Source organism: Rhinolophus hipposideros (assembly GCF_964194185.1).
Source record: "Rhinolophus hipposideros genome assembly, chromosome: 2".
Taxonomy (NCBI): Eukaryota; Metazoa; Chordata; class Mammalia; order Chiroptera; family Rhinolophidae; genus Rhinolophus; species Rhinolophus hipposideros.
Window position 1 is genome coordinate 12,709,068 of NC_138048.1, and position 16,634 is coordinate 12,725,701.

The window sequence follows — 16,634 nt, forward strand, 5'->3', positions numbered from 1 at the left end:
GGCCAGAATATAAGGCAATAGGATATCCATTGATAATCCAATTTCTATTGTCCATTCTAATAACACATTCATCAGCCATTTATGTATAGGACATTTTGTTAAGCAAAGCAGACATAATCTAATGGTGGAAGCAGAAAAAAGTATAACAATAGTGATAGATAAACTGACAGGGAGGAGCAAGATTGAAAAATTAGTGATACCTGACAGTTTTCTAGAGCAACAACATTAAAAACAAATAGAATTATGAAAGGTTGGGTTCATTCAAGATCTCTGACTTGACAAATATCAAAAATTAAATTAGTCATATTTTTTAAAAATTCAATGAATGCTTCTTTTGATGAAAGTTTTTAAATATAGTGCCCCTTTGGGTTTGATTTTTCTTTACTTTTTATAATCTACTCACAGGAAACCAGAAACTAAATCTGACAGATATGTTGATGTGTCTGTTGGGAGTATGAGTTTCATCCAAGGAATAGAGTTTTTACTAGCCACGGAATGAAATCCTCAAAATTTCCCTGTAATACGGAAAATATCTGGTTGAAATTAATAACTTTATAACAAATATTAATCCCATAGAGTTTTATAATTTCTTTATCTTATGACTAATGCCATCAGAGTCAAATTGAAATTATTTTTTAAATAATTTACAGAACTCTCTCTAGTTATTTTTTTAATCATTCCTGAATTTCACAAGTCTCCTTTGTCAAAAATTTCTCTAAACAACTGTTAAACAAAATTTACACACTCCTACACATTATTACTAAGAGCACATCTTCTAGGTTTGACCTGTTTAAAGTTTTTAATGTGTTTATAAGAACAGTATGTTTCACAGTTTATGGTATCTGATTAATCTGATTAAATCTTGACAGCAAATTGAATTCAGCAAAAGTAACAGCGATGAATCTCAGTTCTTGATTTGAAATGTCTCCACCAAACATTTTAAAACAATTTTAAGTCCACTAATTTGAGTCATGATACTTGGCCCTAATAGTAGAAGGCTCTTAAGATGAAGCTGAGTAGCATTTGGCATATATCAGCACTAGCTTTTTATGGTCACAATTCCTGTCCCTCATTAGGAAAATCATTATTTTCAAAATACGATTGCTTTGACCAGAAATGCTTTATTATTCTCTAACAACTTTATTGAGAAATCAGCTTTATTTCTCATTTGAGTAGGCTTTCTCTGATAGAATTCTAATTTCCGAGTGTGAATAAAACTTCAGGGCACTCAAGGCAGCTGGAAGATAGGAGTAAAGAGAGGTGACCATCTTCTCTCTGCACATTCCACACCAAGGCCCTCTAATGAGCCTTGTGAAACTGCTTGGGTGTAGCTTATATGTTAAAATAATAAACTATACATACATTTATTTGGTTTTGATAGTTCCTGCTGAATTTGAAGAGAGTCCATTTTTTTTTTTTATTTCTTTGCATTTCTTGAGGTTGGGGAAGAGAAGTTTGGGTCTTGTGTAATAATGAAATCTAGAAAAAGTTATATGTTGTTAAATTTATAGTTTAGCAGGATACGTTGACTAAAATCAACATAAATGTAACTTGTGAGAGGAATCTATCCTCTTCGATTTAAAACTGAAGAGAATCTTAGAGAGGTTAAATAACTAGTACCAGGTCTTTACCCAATTAATAAATGAGCCAACTGGTGTCCAGGTTTCTTAACTTTAAGACTGTTGCTCATTAAACAACCTCTTCCACATATAGTTGTCCGTAATCACAACATAATACTAAAGGTAGCACACAGGGGGCCGGCCCAGTGGCTCAGGTGGCTCAATTCCTGGAGTCCTGCAAGTGATAGTGGGCTCCACCCCCTGCAACTAAGATTGAACACAGCACCTTGAGCTGAGCTCACCTTGAGCTTAGCTGCCTCCTGAATGGCTCAGTTGGTTGGAGCACATCCTCTCTACCACAAGGCCGGTTCGATTCCTCGACTCCCACAAGGGATGGTGGGCTGCGCCCCCTGCAACTAAAATTGAACACGGCTCCCTGAGCTGAGCTGCCGCTAAGCTGTTCCCCAGCTGCTCCTGGTCCTCTTCCCCAGCAAAAGAAATCTTAAAAAAAAAAAAAAAAGAAGTAGCACACATCCTATGTATAATGTTGCACGTAGAATGCAGAGCAAACAAAGCATTGTTTTTTATTCCTTTTTCCAAATCCACATGTGAAAAGTATCTTATGGAATTCCTGAAATTTTATGGCAGCTACAATATAGCAAGGAGTTTAATTACTCAAATATCTAAACTATAGCAACTCAAAATTATGGAAAGCAAGAGGCATTCTATATTGATTTGACAAATTCTCATTTTCTCACTCATTGTATATGTCCTGAAGTAAAAAGCTACATATTGGTTTGTCTTATTTGGAGTCTATAGTTAGAAGAAGATGGAGCAATGGTTGAAGATCTGTGGCAAATGCCAATACATGTGTGATTTTATATATATATATATATATATATACATATACACACACACGTATAATATCACATACACACATATAATATCACATACACATATATAATATCACACACGTATATAACTTTTTTCTAGTTTCATTTTTTTTTTCATATAAGTCTGTCTAGGGAAAAACAATGCAAAGATGCTATTTTTGCAGAAAACAATTATACACCTATCCAATAATACGAACACTATGACTGCCTATTTCTCCCTAATAGATCTTTTATTTTAACAAGTATCTACTTTATCTTCACAAAATTTAATTTGAGTCAGTGAACTCTCATCTAGATGCTATATCTTGGCCAGGCCATCAGGAGTTGAGCCTGACAGGCAGGTAATTTTCACTTCCTTTACAGCTCTGTGTTACTTGCAATGCCACGCCAGTGGCACAAGGATGACAGCTGAGTCAGCTTCAAAAGTTGGGCTCTTTTTCTTTTACTCAGGATAACTTCTTTATAAAAAAGCTGTGTTTTCATTCCTCAAAATCTCCATGATTGAAAGTTATGGAATGGTTTGTTTACTTTGAATGTGAATTCAAAATAAAATCTGCATCTGGATAAATAAGATACGAGTGCACACTTCAGTGTGCATGTGTGTGTGTGTGTTAGTGGAATTGAATAAAACAAAGTAAATTTTTTAGTATAAGGAAAAGTTTAGAAGAACAAGGAATTATTTGTCTTGAGTGATTTTGAGATGTTATGCCATTGGAATTTATACCTTTGTTAAGTGTTAACTTCATATAATACTTACTAAGCTACTGGAAACTGTTAATAGTGGCTGTTGCTAAGTTCTACATTCCCTTTTTAATTTTATTTTTCATTTAATATTATTTTATATTAGTCAGGTGTACAACATAATAGTTAGACATTTAGATAATTTATGAAGTGATCTCCCAGACTAGTCTAGTACCCACCTGGCACCATACATAGTTATTATAGTAGTATAGACTGTATTCCCTTTGGTATACTTTATATCCTTGTGACTATTTTGTAATGACCAATTTGTACTTCTTAATGCCTTTACCTTTTTTATCCGGTCCCATAACCCACCTCCCATCTACCACCTGGACAAATCTAGTACCCATCTGACACTGTACATAGTTATTACAATATTATTGACTATATTCATTAGGCTATACACTAAATACCCAGGTCTACTTTGTAACAATCAATTTGTACTTTTTAATCCCTTCCTCTTTTCCACCTACGCCCAATACCCCTCCCATCTGGCAACCATTGTTTTGTTCTCTGTATCTATTAGCTTGTTTCTATTTTGTTTGTTTGCTTTTTTTTTTTTTTTGGTTCTGTTTTTGTTTTTAGATTACTCATATAAGTCAAATCATTTGGTATTTGTCTTTCTTGGTCTGACATATTCCACTTAGCTTAATATAGTCTAGGTCCATCCATGTTGTCGCAAATAGTAAGATTTCATTCTTTTATATGGCAGAATAATATTCCGTTATATATGGAGGGTGCCAAAAATGTATACACATTTTAAAAAAGGAAAACTGTATTAAAATTGTAATACTCAATATATACTGATAACAAAAGATTAATACAGGTCATATTTGACTTTTGCGATTATAAGAGGTGCTCAAAGTGGTTACCATCAGTGTCCAGACACTTCTGATTACGGTGAACTACTGCTTGAGCAACACTGACCAAAGTGTCCACTTATATACATTTTTTTGGCACCACTAGGATATGTACCACTTCTTTATCCAGTTCTCTGTTGATGGTTGCTTCCATATCTTGGCTATTGTAAATAATACTGCAGTGAACATAGGGATGCATGTATCTTTTTGTATTAGTATTTTCAAGTTTTTGGGGTAAATACCCAGAAGTGGAATTGCTGGGTCATAAGGTGGTTCTAGTTTTAATTTTTTTGATTAACTTCCATACTGTTTTCCATAGTGGCTACACCAATTTGCAGTCTCACTAACGGTGTGCGAGTGTTCCCTTTTCTCCTCATCTTTGCCAACATTTATTGTTTGTTGATTTATTGACAATAGCCATTCTGACAGGTGTGAGGTGATGATCTCATTGTAGTTTAATTTGCATTTCTCTGATGATTAATGATATCGAGCATCTTTTCTTATGTCTGTTGGCCATTTGTATGTCCTTTTAAGAAAAATGTCTATTCAGATTTTTGCCCATTTATTAATTGGATTGTTTGTGGGTATTTTGTTTTGTTTTGGTGTTAATTTGTATCAATAATTTATAAATTTTGGGTATTAACCCCTTATCAGATGTATCACTGTTGAATATATTCTCCAAATTTGTAGGTTGTCTTTTCCTTTTGTTGATGGTTTCCTTTGCTGTGCAAAAACTACTTCAATTTTCTTAAATTTCTCTTAAAATTACACACTGAAGGACAACTTTTTTGTAGCCTTCATACATTGATATTAGTCATTTTCTCATTTTCCATGTACCTTACAACCAGAATTTTGTTTTTTCTCCCCATTACAACTTACAGATTGCTAATTTATCTCCCTCTTAGAAATTATACTCTCCCTTTGAAACACAAACACTTTGGAAATAGTAGCCATGCTTTTTGTGTGTTGTTGACATCAACAGATCTCCTCGTCACTGCTGGCATTTACTAAAAGCTTCAGATCCTCGCTCAAAATCTGCTTCAGCCAAGTGCTCTTGTCATTTTCAGTGACTTCAACATCCATATACAAGGACCATCAACATCCCCTGTTCTCTCTGTTTCTTGACATCTTATCTCCAACGCATTTTTTCTTTCCTCCACTTCATTTACCCCTTTCAGGGTCAAATCTGAGACCTCTTCTATACCAGTCAATGTACCACCAAATGTTGAGGGCAAATATCACACTTTTTGAACTTCATTCCTCTTCTAGGTAGTTCATTTGCTCAGGTATCATCATTCCTACAAGTTTGCCTTCACGGACACTCACCCTAGGCCACAGCCTTTGCTCCTCATTCACAATCTATCAGTACTCTCCTGCCTTCAATTTCCATATTTTTAATTTCGGATGCCATGGTTCATTATCAGCAAATATCTTCCCTTGCAAATGTCCTGAGCTTCATTCCCCATAATTAATAGGATAATTTATTTGTTTCTATTCCTCTATCCAACCTTTAAATATTGATGTTTCTTTGGGCTCCATCCTAATCATTCTTCTCTCTATATATGCATTCTCTCTAAGCTCGAAACACCATTCCTGTGCCAAAGAGCTAGTGCTTTTCAGTTTTAGACGCTACCTTAGACCTTTCCTCTGGGAGCCCATGCCTCACTTGACAACACTCCATGGATACTTCAGAGAAAACATATCCTAGTAAACCAACCATTCATATAAAAAAAGGCAGAATCGTATGGGTTATTATTGTGTCCTCCCACATCTTCACAATATCCAGACCAACATTCATTTAAAACATATGGGTTCCAAATATGTCTAGAATTTTTCCACTTATTTTTATTTCTAATGTCTAGTCCAGCCAGATTGGCATCTTTTCGTATTACTCTATTATCCTAGCCTTATCACTAGTCTATTTAATTTCATTTTTAACTTCCTGTATTCTATTAGCTACATAGAAGCCAAAGTGATCTCTTAAAATGTCTATCAGTTTATATCTCTCCTTACTTTTCCAGTTTACTTGGACTAAAGCCCACTTTCTTTGCCATTACCAATAAAGCCCTGCGTAGTTTCACATCTTAACTTTCAGTCACATCTCATAGGTGTTTTCCCTGCTTCATTCAGTCCAGATTCATAGTTTTCAATTCCTTCTATGTGTCAAGATCATCCTCATATCAGGGCCCTTGAAAATTCTGGTTTCTCTTCCTAAAGGACATTCCCCCAGTTTATGCAAAGCTAGATCTTGCTATTCTTTGATCTACATCTAGTGGAGTCCATAATCTATTCACTTTCCGTAGTTTCCAAGGTTCAAAGGTTCCTTGCCCTACCTTGACAAAAGAGGAATGGATCAGGGAATTTGGTCTGGGGATTACTCATGTTTAAGTCCACTTGAGAGGATATTGGGATACACAGGAATGGCTGTATGCTAGCTTAGTAATTCCACAGTGTTTAGGAGGATACATCACTCTTCCTCTCTGGACAGACTTTAGGTTCTTATGGCTCTCCTGTGCTCTCAAACATTAGGCTGATAACTGCTAAACTTTTTGTTCTAGGTTTCTTAGTCATATTCATTTAAAGTTATGTATAGATGACTAGTCATTATTTTATATTGTGTTTCACTGAAAAGTCAGTCTGAATATAGAGCTTTCATCAAGATTAGAAAGAATGTATATTTCTATGAAATCTATGTATCTATGTTTTTAAAGTAAATACCATGGTATAAACCAGTTAGTTATTCCTAACTGTATGATAAAAAATAACCATTTGGAAGACTTATTACAATACATATTCCAAGGCTCCATCTTCAGAGGTTCTGATTTCGCATGTCCATAGCGATACATATAACTACATTTTATCAGGCATCCTGATTTATTCTGAAGAAGAACATTTATGGGCCACACATTAGGACAAAGGACATGTTATGTTTTATTTCAAGATGTCTGGTTTTTTATAGTGTCAATTGGCAAGTGATTTATCAGTTTTCCCTGAACTACTGACATAGTAGAATTTTAATACTTCATAGCTTATAAGAACTTCAGATATTTTTTTTCCATTTGTTACAGAGGTAGAAAGTGAACCTTAGAGATTAACTAATTTGTCAAAGATGTTAATTGTAGTCAGCATCCAAGTGTTAAATCATTGCCTGTGCTCTTTATTCCAAAGCATGGTGGCCTGAATTCACATTTTTAGCCTCTGAGTTTTATCCTGTTAAAAAATAAAGTAAATAAATGTAAATATATTTATAATATATTATATATATATTACATATAATATATATATATATACATATATATATACACACACACACTTTATAATGTTGTAATATTAATTTAGATATTATAGGACTTTGACCATAATTTTTGTATGCCAGGTATAGTTTGGCCTGAGACAGATTCTACCTATGAGAATTTACTAATGTGAAAAAGACCCCTTTTAAAAATCACTCTATGGCACCTAGTCCAAGGACAATGTTAAAATGAGGCTCCAATATATGTCTTATCTAAGTTATTACTGAATATAAGTCATGTGATGGCTTCTAATGAAAATTTCCCATTGAAAAAAATCAATGTTAATAACTGGAACTCGAGAGCTGTAATGGGCTCTGCTGTGTTTTTCTGGCTTAGATTGTGTTCCTACAATATGCTGAGAAGAGGAATTGATGCCCTGTGAGCTATGGTCACTTCCTGATCCCATTTGATTCTTTGGTCTTTAGTTTTAAAAGGGTGATCAGAGAGGTTGCTTTATAATGGAGGAGTTGAGCAAAAGGAGCATCAACCTGGAGACTCCTTGGCCCAGCCTGACTCTCACTGGAGAAGCACTTCAATAAAGAAACCCATTGCCAAAAGACTTGCAAGGAACCTTTGTTCCAGAAAATACTTTCTTTTAAAGAAACTGCTTTAAAACTTATACTGAAAGCTAACTAGAGCTACTCTCTATAGATCACAATGGAATAGCATGTCTGAAGGCGTTACTTATCTGGACACAGGAACAGATTTTATTTAACAACCAACTGTATATACATACATACAACCTAGGCTACTTGCTTGGGTCTGGTGGCTGGAGAGGAAGAACATATCTAGCAGATACACATGAGAAGTGGAAGTGTTGGGAGAGGGCAAAATAATTTTTAGAAGTTGGCTGCAGATATAACCCAGAGATGGTCTGTAGCAGAAGTGGCTCTGATCCCTAGAAGCTTCCACTTGTGTTGATGGTAGGTGTTCTGCCATCCAGGACTCTTTATTCAGGACTGAATGAACAGTTGGCACCTCTAGATGAGAAGCATCCCTCAGACCTGTGGTGTCACGGTGGGCTCCATCTGCTAGAGCAACGTCCTGGCGATAGACTGAACTGTAGCGCGCCATGGCACCGTCCCATGGTGCCGTTTGCTCCAATATTCTTGCATAACCAAACTAATTTTGCTATTATGTCTGATAAGATATAATACACTATACATTCTTGAGGTCTGTTTTCTTTTCTTTGGTGACTTTCAAATTAAAAGACAAGATGAACACTATTGAGTCAAGGTGTATTTATATAGTCGTTACCAATTTGAAGTCCTAAGTTCTACTTTGCTTACTGAATATCAAAACTATTTTATGGGCAGAAAAGCACAATGGATTCAACTATCCATGTTTTAGGACTGATCCCAGTCTTTAAAGAGTGACAGGTACAATTTAAAGTACATAAAATAAAGTAAATATTTCTCATTTACTTTTTATGCTTATATGCATGAAAAGAGTGTTCAAAAAATACTTAGAAGCCCATGGCACCTCCTTGTGGTAAATGTTACTGTTTTACAGTTATTTTGTTTTTCTTTCATGAAAAAAATGAATGTATTGATTTTACCTTATGTGAGCAGAGTTGTTGATTAATATAAAAGTTTCATAGAAAGTTATGGTTTTCATATTTGCAGAATGGCAGGAACAGGATACAGATAATCCATCATAGAAACTTGGCATTTTTGAAATATTAGCTTTCTATAAATATTAAATCAGAGAGAAAGGTTATATTTCCTTTTGATTATGATACAATTTGAAAGCCATCTGTTCTTTAAATATTTAGTAAAATATATAGTGGAACTGTTGTTTCATATGCCAGTCCTTTCCTGAAGAGTATTTTAAGATTTTTCAAACACTGCGTCAATTCTGTACAGAATAGCAATATAAATAGATAGATAAATGGATAGATAGATAAATAAATAAATAAATAAATACATAAATAAATCAAAAGCATGTAAACTTAGCATTCAGTTAACAGAAGTTAAGGAAACAGTACATTTTTTCAAAACAGTAAAATTTTTCCAAAGTAATCCATTGAAGTGTGATTAAAATGTGAATTTTGACATTGTTGGTATCAGATAAAAATGCTTACACAGTGATTAGAAGGGGGGAAGTTCTATCAATTAGAGATTGAAAGGTGTGTATACACACACACACACACACACACACACACACATACCACTAGGGTTGGTCTTTGGCAAAAACACCCTATTCCTTTCCCCAAAACAAATAATCAGTCATCACCATTGCACTTTTGTGATATCACTCTTCTTATTCTTCAGTGTAAAATTGTTAGTAATGCTAACATGTATAGGGGAGGCGTTAAAATTTGCCCTGGACACCACAAGTCACTTCAGAAAGGGTTTATGCTTTTAGGGATTAACTGTGATAGTTCAGTTGTCATGATTTAGTGATTTTCAATTTGATTATTACGTATTGAGGAAATACATGAGGTTCTATGGGCAAGTTATCTCTTTTCCCTCTTCTCAGCCTCCTTTTTGGAATGATTACTGGACTGTGTTTGGAAGATTTAGGACTAATTCCTGCTTAGTGGTTACTTATTCAGAGCATAGTCTCTAAAGTCATCCTATTATAGCTCAAGTTACAACAATGATACCTACTAATAACATGACTTGAGAATTATGTGGCTTTTATCTAAGCCTCTGTTTTCTCAGCTGTGAAATGGCGATTTTGAAAGTGCTTAGTTTATAGGATTTCTGTGAGAACTACATGAGAAAAGGAACATGAGGCATTTAGCTCAGTAAAATGTCCTGGAATACAATAATTCTCAGGAAATGTTTATGAGTACCAAGGCTATCATCATCATCATTCTGTCGTTATACAAGAGTTTGAAAATGTCATTGCAACATTCTGTTTGCACATTTAAACTGTGGAAGGTGCTTGACTTTTCTGTCTGACTTATTTCTCTTAGCATGATAATCTCAAGATCCATCGATAATGTCACAAATAGCAGTATTTCATCTTTTTTTATGGCTGAGTAACATTCCATTGTATATACGTACCACATCTTTTTTATGGTTTCACTCATATGTGGGATATAAAACTGAAGGCAACAAATGAAGAAGACAAACAAATAAAACTCATAGACACAGGCAATAGTGTAGTGATTACCAGAGGGGAAAGGAAAGGAGGGGGTGGTAGAAGAGGGTAGGGGGTCAAATATATGGTGATGGAAGGAGAACTGACTTTGGATGGTAAACATACAGTGCAATATATAGATAATGTATTATAGAATTGTGCACTTGAAATCTACATATATTTTTAAAGATTTTTATTAGAATATAGCTAACATACAATATTATTTTAGTTTCAGATGTACATCATAGTTATTCAATAGTACACATCTGGCACTATCCATAGTTATTGTCATGTTATTGATTATATTCCCTATACTAAAGAAGTGATCACCATGATAAGTCCAGAAACCATCTGACACCGTACCACACTATCACAATATTATTGACTATATTTCCTATTCTGTATATTACATCTCCAAGAGTTGCTTGTTTTATACCTGATATTTTGAACCTCTTATTCCCCTTTATCTTTCCCCCTTTTCTAATTTTTCAATTACAGCTGATATTCAACATTATTTTATATTAATTTCAGGTGTATAGCATAATGGTTAGACATTTATATAATTTATGAGGTGATCCCCCTGACAAGTACCCACCTGGCACTATACATAGTTATTACCATATTATTGACTATATTCCCTATGCTTTACTTTACCTCCCCAAGACTATTTTATCACTACCAGTTTGTATTTCTTAATCCTTTCACATTTTTCCGTTTCCATTAAATATCTTTTCGCATCCCTTTACTTTCAGTCTGTGTGTGTCTTTTGATCTGAAGTGAGTCTCTTGTAGCCAACATATGTAAGGTTCCTGTTTTCTTATCCATTTAGCCACCCTACCTTTTGATTGGGACATTTAATCCATTTACATTTAAAGTAATTATTGATCCATATGTAGTTATTGCCACTTTATTTTTCATTTGTTGATCATTTTTGTCTTAAAGAAGTCTCTCTAGGATTCCTTGTAATATTGGTTTGGTGGTGATGGACTCCGTTAGCTTTTTCTTGTCTGGGAAGCTCTTTATCTGTCCTTCAATTGTAAATGATAGTTTTGCTGGTAATCTTGGTTGTAGGTCCTTGTTTTTCATCACTGAATATTCTCTGCCAATCCCCTTGGCCCGCAAAGTTTCTGTTAAGAAATCATCTGACAATTTTATGGGAGCTCCCCTGTAAGGAAATAACTGCTTTTTTCTTGCTGCTATTAAGATTCTTTCTTTGTCTTTAATCTTTGGCGTTTTAATTATGAAACGCCAAATAAGTATGAAATTATTTTAACTCCTCACCAGGCTAGGAGTTTTCTGTCATTATTTCTTCAGATAGATTTTCAATTCCTTGTACTCTCACTTCTCCTTCTGGTACCCATAAAATATGAATGTTGGTACACTTGATGTTTTCCCAGAGGACCCTTAAACTATCCTCATTTTATTTATTTATTTATTTATTTATTTATTTATTTATTTATTTACTTACTTACTTACTTACTTACTTACTTACTTTTCTGATTGGGTGTTTTCTGCTACCTTATCTTCTAAATCGCTGATTCAGCTCTCTACTTCATCTAATCTACTGTTGCTTCCTTGTAATGTATTCTTCATTTCTGCCATTGTATTCTTTATTTCTGATTTCTGACTGATTCTTTTTTATGTTTTCTATCTCCATTTTCATGTTTCCTGTCTCTTTGTTGAAGTTCTCACTGAGATTACTGAGCATTATTATAACCAGTGTTTGGAAATTTATATCTGGTAGATTTCTTGTCTCCGTTTTGTTTAGTTCTTTTTCTGGAGCTTTGTTCTGTTCTCTCATTTGGAACATGTTTCTTTGTCTCCCCACTTTGACGACCTCCCTGTGTTTGTTTCTGTGTATTAGGTAGGGCTGTTGTGTTTCCAGGTCTTAGTAGAGTGGTCTTATGTAGTAGGTGTGCTGTGGGGCTCAGTGGCACAGTCTTCATGGTCGCCTGAACCACAAATTTCAGATGTGATTTTTGTGTAGTCTGAGTGTGCCTTCCTCTTGCAGTTGAGACTTCGTTGCTGTTTACGTCAGTGAGAGGGATTCACCCTTGGGATCATTTGTTTTGAGGACTGGCTGTGACTATAATGGAGGAATTGTGGTGCAAAGGCTGACCCTGCAGAGCAGGATCTGCCTCAGCAGGTCTCTGGTACCTGCTAAATCAGCCCTTTGGGTATGTTGTTCTGAGAGGTGGCTGGGTGATATTCCAGCTCATTTCAAAGCTGGCAACTGTACAAACCAGCCCCAGGGCCACCTGAGAGGCAACCTGCTGCAGGTCAAGGTCAGCCACAGCTTGTGCCCTACCTGGGGCAACCTGGCAGGAACTACAAAACAATGCACATATGGCTGCTGCCTGTGACCTGCTTGGAAGTGCCTGGAGAGGCCAAACCGTGAACCAATGCTAGCTGCTACCTGTGCTGGGCTTAGGGTTGCTCAACCAGAGGTATGGAACATTCTCAAGCCAGGTGCTGCTTGTCTGGGTTCCACAAACTTTTGAGAGACCTTAGGAAAGTCTGTGCTATGAACCCAAGCAGGTGGTTTGTAAGAAAAAGCCACTGGAAGTGGCTTGGGTGTGCCTGGAAGTTGGACAGGGCGTGGTCTTAGAATCACCAGGGCATGATCAATGAATGGTGTCAGCCAGCTTGATGGTAACTCAGATATGGCAGCCACATGAGCCTGTATGAGGAGAAGGGGAAAGGCACAACAAAGAAACAATGGATTCCACCAGTTCCTCCGTCCAGGAGAAAACTGCCCCTCTGTCCCCTGTTCTGAGGCCAGACCACTCAGTTCCCACCATATGACCCTGTTGCCTCTCCAGCTGCTTTCCCAGCGCTGGAGCTTAGAGCCAGTGATTCTTTCACTAAGTCCAGTGCGGTCGCTGGGTCTCCAGCTGCCCTTTGTCTCAATCAGCCACAATCTCTGCTGGTTTTCACAACCAGAAGTTATGAGGACTTCTTTCCTTGGCACTGGAACCCTGGGCTGGGGAGAGGCTGGACCCTCTTATTCCTTCCAGGGGGACTTTTATAGCCGAGATACCTCACCTGATTTGTAATGGTCACACGCAGGTATGGGACCACACTGTCCTGTGTCTCTGCCCTTCCCACCAGTCTCAAGGTGGCTTCTTCTGTATGTCCTTAGTTGTAGGACTTCAATTCAGTTAGACTTGTGGTGATTCTCAGTGGTGGTTGTTTTCTAGTTTATTTGTAATTTTGATGTGAGGGGGTGAGTGCAGCATTTACCTACTCTGCTATCTTGATCAGAACCAAAGCATATACAATTTTATTAAGCAACTTCACCCCAATAAATTTAATAAAATTAATAAATAAAATGAAGAGGGTGAATTAGATGGTCCTTAAATTTCTGTTAACCTTGGATACTATGAGACTGAAATGACATTATACAAAGTGAGTAATTAAATCCTCCTCTTTATTGATGGAGGAGAAAGGACGAAGGAGAAGTTCTAGGTGTCTAGATTCTCTTCCAAGTTTACTAGAATTGTCATGACAAGGTTTTTTAGAAAACCCTGAATACAGGGTTTATTCTAGAAATCATTAGATTTATTTTTCTTAGCTCCATAATTTGTCAGCTGTGCAGAAGTTGGGATTTGGGTTACTCTCTGATTGAAGATTAATATTGATAACTATTTAAACTGTTGTCTTGCAATTTCTTAATTTAGGTCATGGTCTTTATCATTCTTGTGCATTACATATGTATTTCTATGTATTCCATATAAAATGTATAGTTTTAATTCTGTTACCTGTTTACATGTAAAAAATATAGTAGTATAGTATTCAACCTGTCATTCTGCAACTTGATATTTTTGCTTAACTTTTCACTTTTGACATTCATCCGTGTTGGTACATATGGCTTAGGTTTTTTCATCTTAACTGCAGTATATCATTCAACTGTATGAACAGATAACATTCCTTTAGTGGACTTTTATGCATTTTAACTTTTTGTTATTAAACACTGTCAAAATGAACTTTCAAGTGCATTTTATCATATGTGAGATATCATATTTTATCATTCATATATGAGAGTTTCTATAGTTTATATACATATACCTGGGATTAGAATTGCAAATGTTTTGCTCTTAATTTTAAGTACACAAAATTAATTTTGTGTACATGATGAATCTCTTTATGCAGTTATATTTACTGGTATAACTAAAATACAATTTAACTCAAAACAAGAGAATATTTTGTGAGATACTTATGCTATTTTTATATATGTGCATAGAGATGACATGGTTTTTTTAACGCATCAGTTTAACTAAATAAGAAGTTATAAATATTGTCCTTGTAGAGTTTTTTGCTTGACTGAGCTTCAATAGGTATTTTGGTAGTATTTTTTAAGCATTTGTATGTTTAATGGCTTATTTTGTAAACTGAAAAAATATCATTCAGATGAGTGTTTAGAATACGAGGTTAAAGGTGAATGAGATTTCATTATTAGTCATCATTGCGAGAATCCCAAAGAGAGGCATGATTTTCAATAGTATCTTCTTGCTCTCAGGATAATTTGTAAATATATAATATATATTAGATATGGGATTTGAGTAGTAACACATTTAAGATTGCAATTTCTTATGCTTTCCATGCAGAGTTTAAAATGCAATGGCCAGAAGACAAGGAAGTGTCACTAGAAACATGTGGACATGGACTCCTGGACTGCTAATGGTGATTGTGATCCTTTGGAGTGAACAGGGGAATGGACAAGGTCAAGGTAGGTGCAAGAATGCTTTAATATTCTGAGAATCTGATGTGAGTTTTGCTTTATTTTGAAATTATGTGGCCCCTTGGTTTCATGTTTTAAGCGATTTGTTGTAATCTTTCAAGTTTTTTTTTTGTTATGGTGTACTACGGTGCTTTTGAATCAGTTAAATTGAACTAAAATTATGTGAGTTGGTGTATCAGATTTGAAGCCGCCACTTCCAAACTGGCTACACTCTGTTGTAGTGAGTGCTGTGTATTTAGATGTGTATGTGTGTGTCTGTGTCTGTGTGACTTGCTAAAGAACGAGAACCTATTGATTAAAGGTTTTATATTGTTGAAGAGAAGCTTTTGGTTTTCCATATTGTTTTCCTTTGGTGACTTTTATTTTACATTTTTTTAATTTCTGGAACTTAGTTCTTAAATGGTGCAATGTTCTTCAGAAATTAACTGAAAAATTTGATGTTGTTCTTTGCTCTGCCAAGTCTATTTGGAGGAAATTAATGATGGAGTGGAGCTGCAGGTTTTGGTGTCCTGAAGTGTTGTTGGCAGAGGAGAGAGGGACCATAGATTTTATACAATAATAACGGTTTTCAGTATACTGATTTGATCGATGGCTGTATGGAGTGATTTGTGCCGAAGTTAGTGTCTATGAAATGTGTTCTGTGATAAGTATTGTGTTTTTTTGGAGGTGTGTTATCTGCTCATATGCAAATTGCAATTTCCTATTTTATGTGATAAAAGGAAGACATGTCTCTCATGAATTTGTTTTTTTCCTTGGAGGAGAATACATTGTTTCTGCATTTGTCAAGACTTGAAATGAAATCTGTGAGTAGGAAAGTTAGAGAAGCAGGTAAATTGTTCTAGATAATATTGAAAGTGTATAGCAGTGTTATACCTTGTGATAACCTGAGCTTTTGCTAATCCTTTGGTTTCCCAAATATCCAGTAAATATTGTGTATATTCAAGTTTGTTAAGCCTTTTGAAAAGATTGCTCAAAAAGAACATTGTTTGCTTGCCATATGTGATATTGTTCAATGAATTTCTAAAATGATAAACAAAGGTGTTTTGTTTAAAAAATGAAGATGCATGTGTGTCTTTGTGTGTGAATAAGTAAATATATGTACATGCAGATAATCAGTTTTAATAATGCACTCGGCTTTGATTTTAAAGTTTTTTCTTTCATGCTATTAAGAATTTATATTAACATCTAGTTGAATTCTCATTTTGCTTTTCTTTTTTGGTAAAAAACAATGTAAGAAAATCACATTTAATACATATATTTTTTTCATTGAAGGTCTAAAACAAGATTTTGCAGGCAGCAGCTACGTCACATTTCTGTTGGCTAAGAGAGGTGTTTATTTCTCTGGCAATGTGTCTGATCACTAACATACAGCAGGACATCTATTTTTCTGCAATAGTGATCCAACCAGTACATTGAGTAGTATTGCACGAGATTGCCTAAACTCTTTCTGTGGCCAT

At 35.3% G+C, this 16,634-nt stretch overlaps 1 protein-coding gene across 1 annotated transcript in view; it reads left to right on the top strand.

Annotated features, from left to right (window-relative positions):
- Positions 1-16,634, top strand: part of ROBO2 (roundabout guidance receptor 2) — a 1,701,369-nt gene that overhangs the window by 14,390 nt on the left and 1,670,345 nt on the right. The window contains exon 2 of the mRNA XM_081063258.1: positions 15,044-15,165. Within this exon, the coding sequence (XP_080919384.1) occupies positions 15,057-15,165 (109 nt within the window). The 5' untranslated portion in view covers positions 15,044-15,056. The remainder of the gene's footprint in view (positions 1-15,043; positions 15,166-16,634) is intronic.